Here is a 928-nt window from a genome sequence, read left to right as displayed (position 1 = left end):
TGCGGGCGGCCGTGCGCTATGACCCTGAGAGCGAGACGCTGACGCTCAGTGGGGAAATGGCCGTCAAGCGCGAGCAGCTCAAGAACGGTGGCCTCGGTGTCGTCTCCGATGCCATCTTCGACCTGGGCAAGTCCCTCTCTGCCTTCAACCTGGATGACACCGAGGTGGCCCTGCTCCAGGCCGTGCTGCTCATGTCCTCAGGTAGCGGCAGTGGTAGCTATCCCCAGGGATTTTGGGGAAGGGAATGGGGTGGGCATCCCAGTGCCCAGAGACTGCAGCACCTTCAGAGTGCATTGGGTGAGCACCCCAACACTAGAGGCCCCAGCACCTTCAGGGTGCATTGGGTGGGCACCCTGGGGAAACTGGTCCCCACTGGTTTTGGGGGGATATGGGGTGGGCACCTTGGTGCTGTGGGCACTGGAATGCTCACAGCCCTAGGATTTGGAATGCAAGGGGTGGGCACCCCAATTCTAGTGCTGCAGCAGCCTGGGGGTGCAAGGAGTGGGCACCCCAATTCCTAGTACCCCAGGAGTATGGAGTAGGCATCCCACTCCCTAGTGCCGCAAGCTGCGGGGGTACAAGGGGCGGGCACCCTGTTCCCCAGGAGCACGAGGTACATAGTGTGAGCACCCTTATATCCTGGGTAGCCATTCCAATCTGAAGGGGGTCTCCATGGTGGTCACCCCAGCACGAAGGTGGGGGGGGTTGGGACATAGAGAATCTTCCCCCCAACCACCACATTCCCTGTTCCTACAGACCGGACAGGGCTGATCTGCGTGGAGAAGATTGAGAAGTGCCAGGAGACATACCTGCTGGCCTTTGAGCACTACATCAACTACCGCAAACACAACATTCCCCACTTCTGGCCCAAGCTGCTGATGAAGGTGACGGATCTGCGGATGAACGGCGCCCGCCATGCCAGCCGCTT

The 928-nt window shown here is 60.3% G+C and overlaps 1 protein-coding gene across 1 annotated transcript in view; it reads left to right on the top strand.

Annotated features, from left to right (window-relative positions):
- Positions 1-924, top strand: part of LOC104408361 (thyroid hormone receptor alpha) — a gene marked incomplete at both ends in the record, with an annotated part of 2,848 nt that extends 1,924 nt beyond the window's left edge. Inside the window, 2 exons of the mRNA XM_010017941.1 lie at positions 1-201; positions 757-924. Coding sequence (XP_010016243.1) covers positions 1-201; positions 757-924 — 369 coding nt within the window. The remainder of the gene's footprint in view (positions 202-756) is intronic.
- Positions 925-928: the final 4 nt, after the last annotated feature.

Source organism: Nestor notabilis, unplaced genomic scaffold (assembly GCF_000696875.1).
Source record: "Nestor notabilis isolate BGI_N333 unplaced genomic scaffold, ASM69687v1 scaffold29677, whole genome shotgun sequence".
NCBI classification, from domain to species: Eukaryota; Metazoa; Chordata; class Aves; order Psittaciformes; family Psittacidae; genus Nestor; species Nestor notabilis.
The sequence above is the reverse complement of the archived record's forward strand: the minus strand, read 5'-3'. Positions and strand labels throughout refer to the sequence as shown.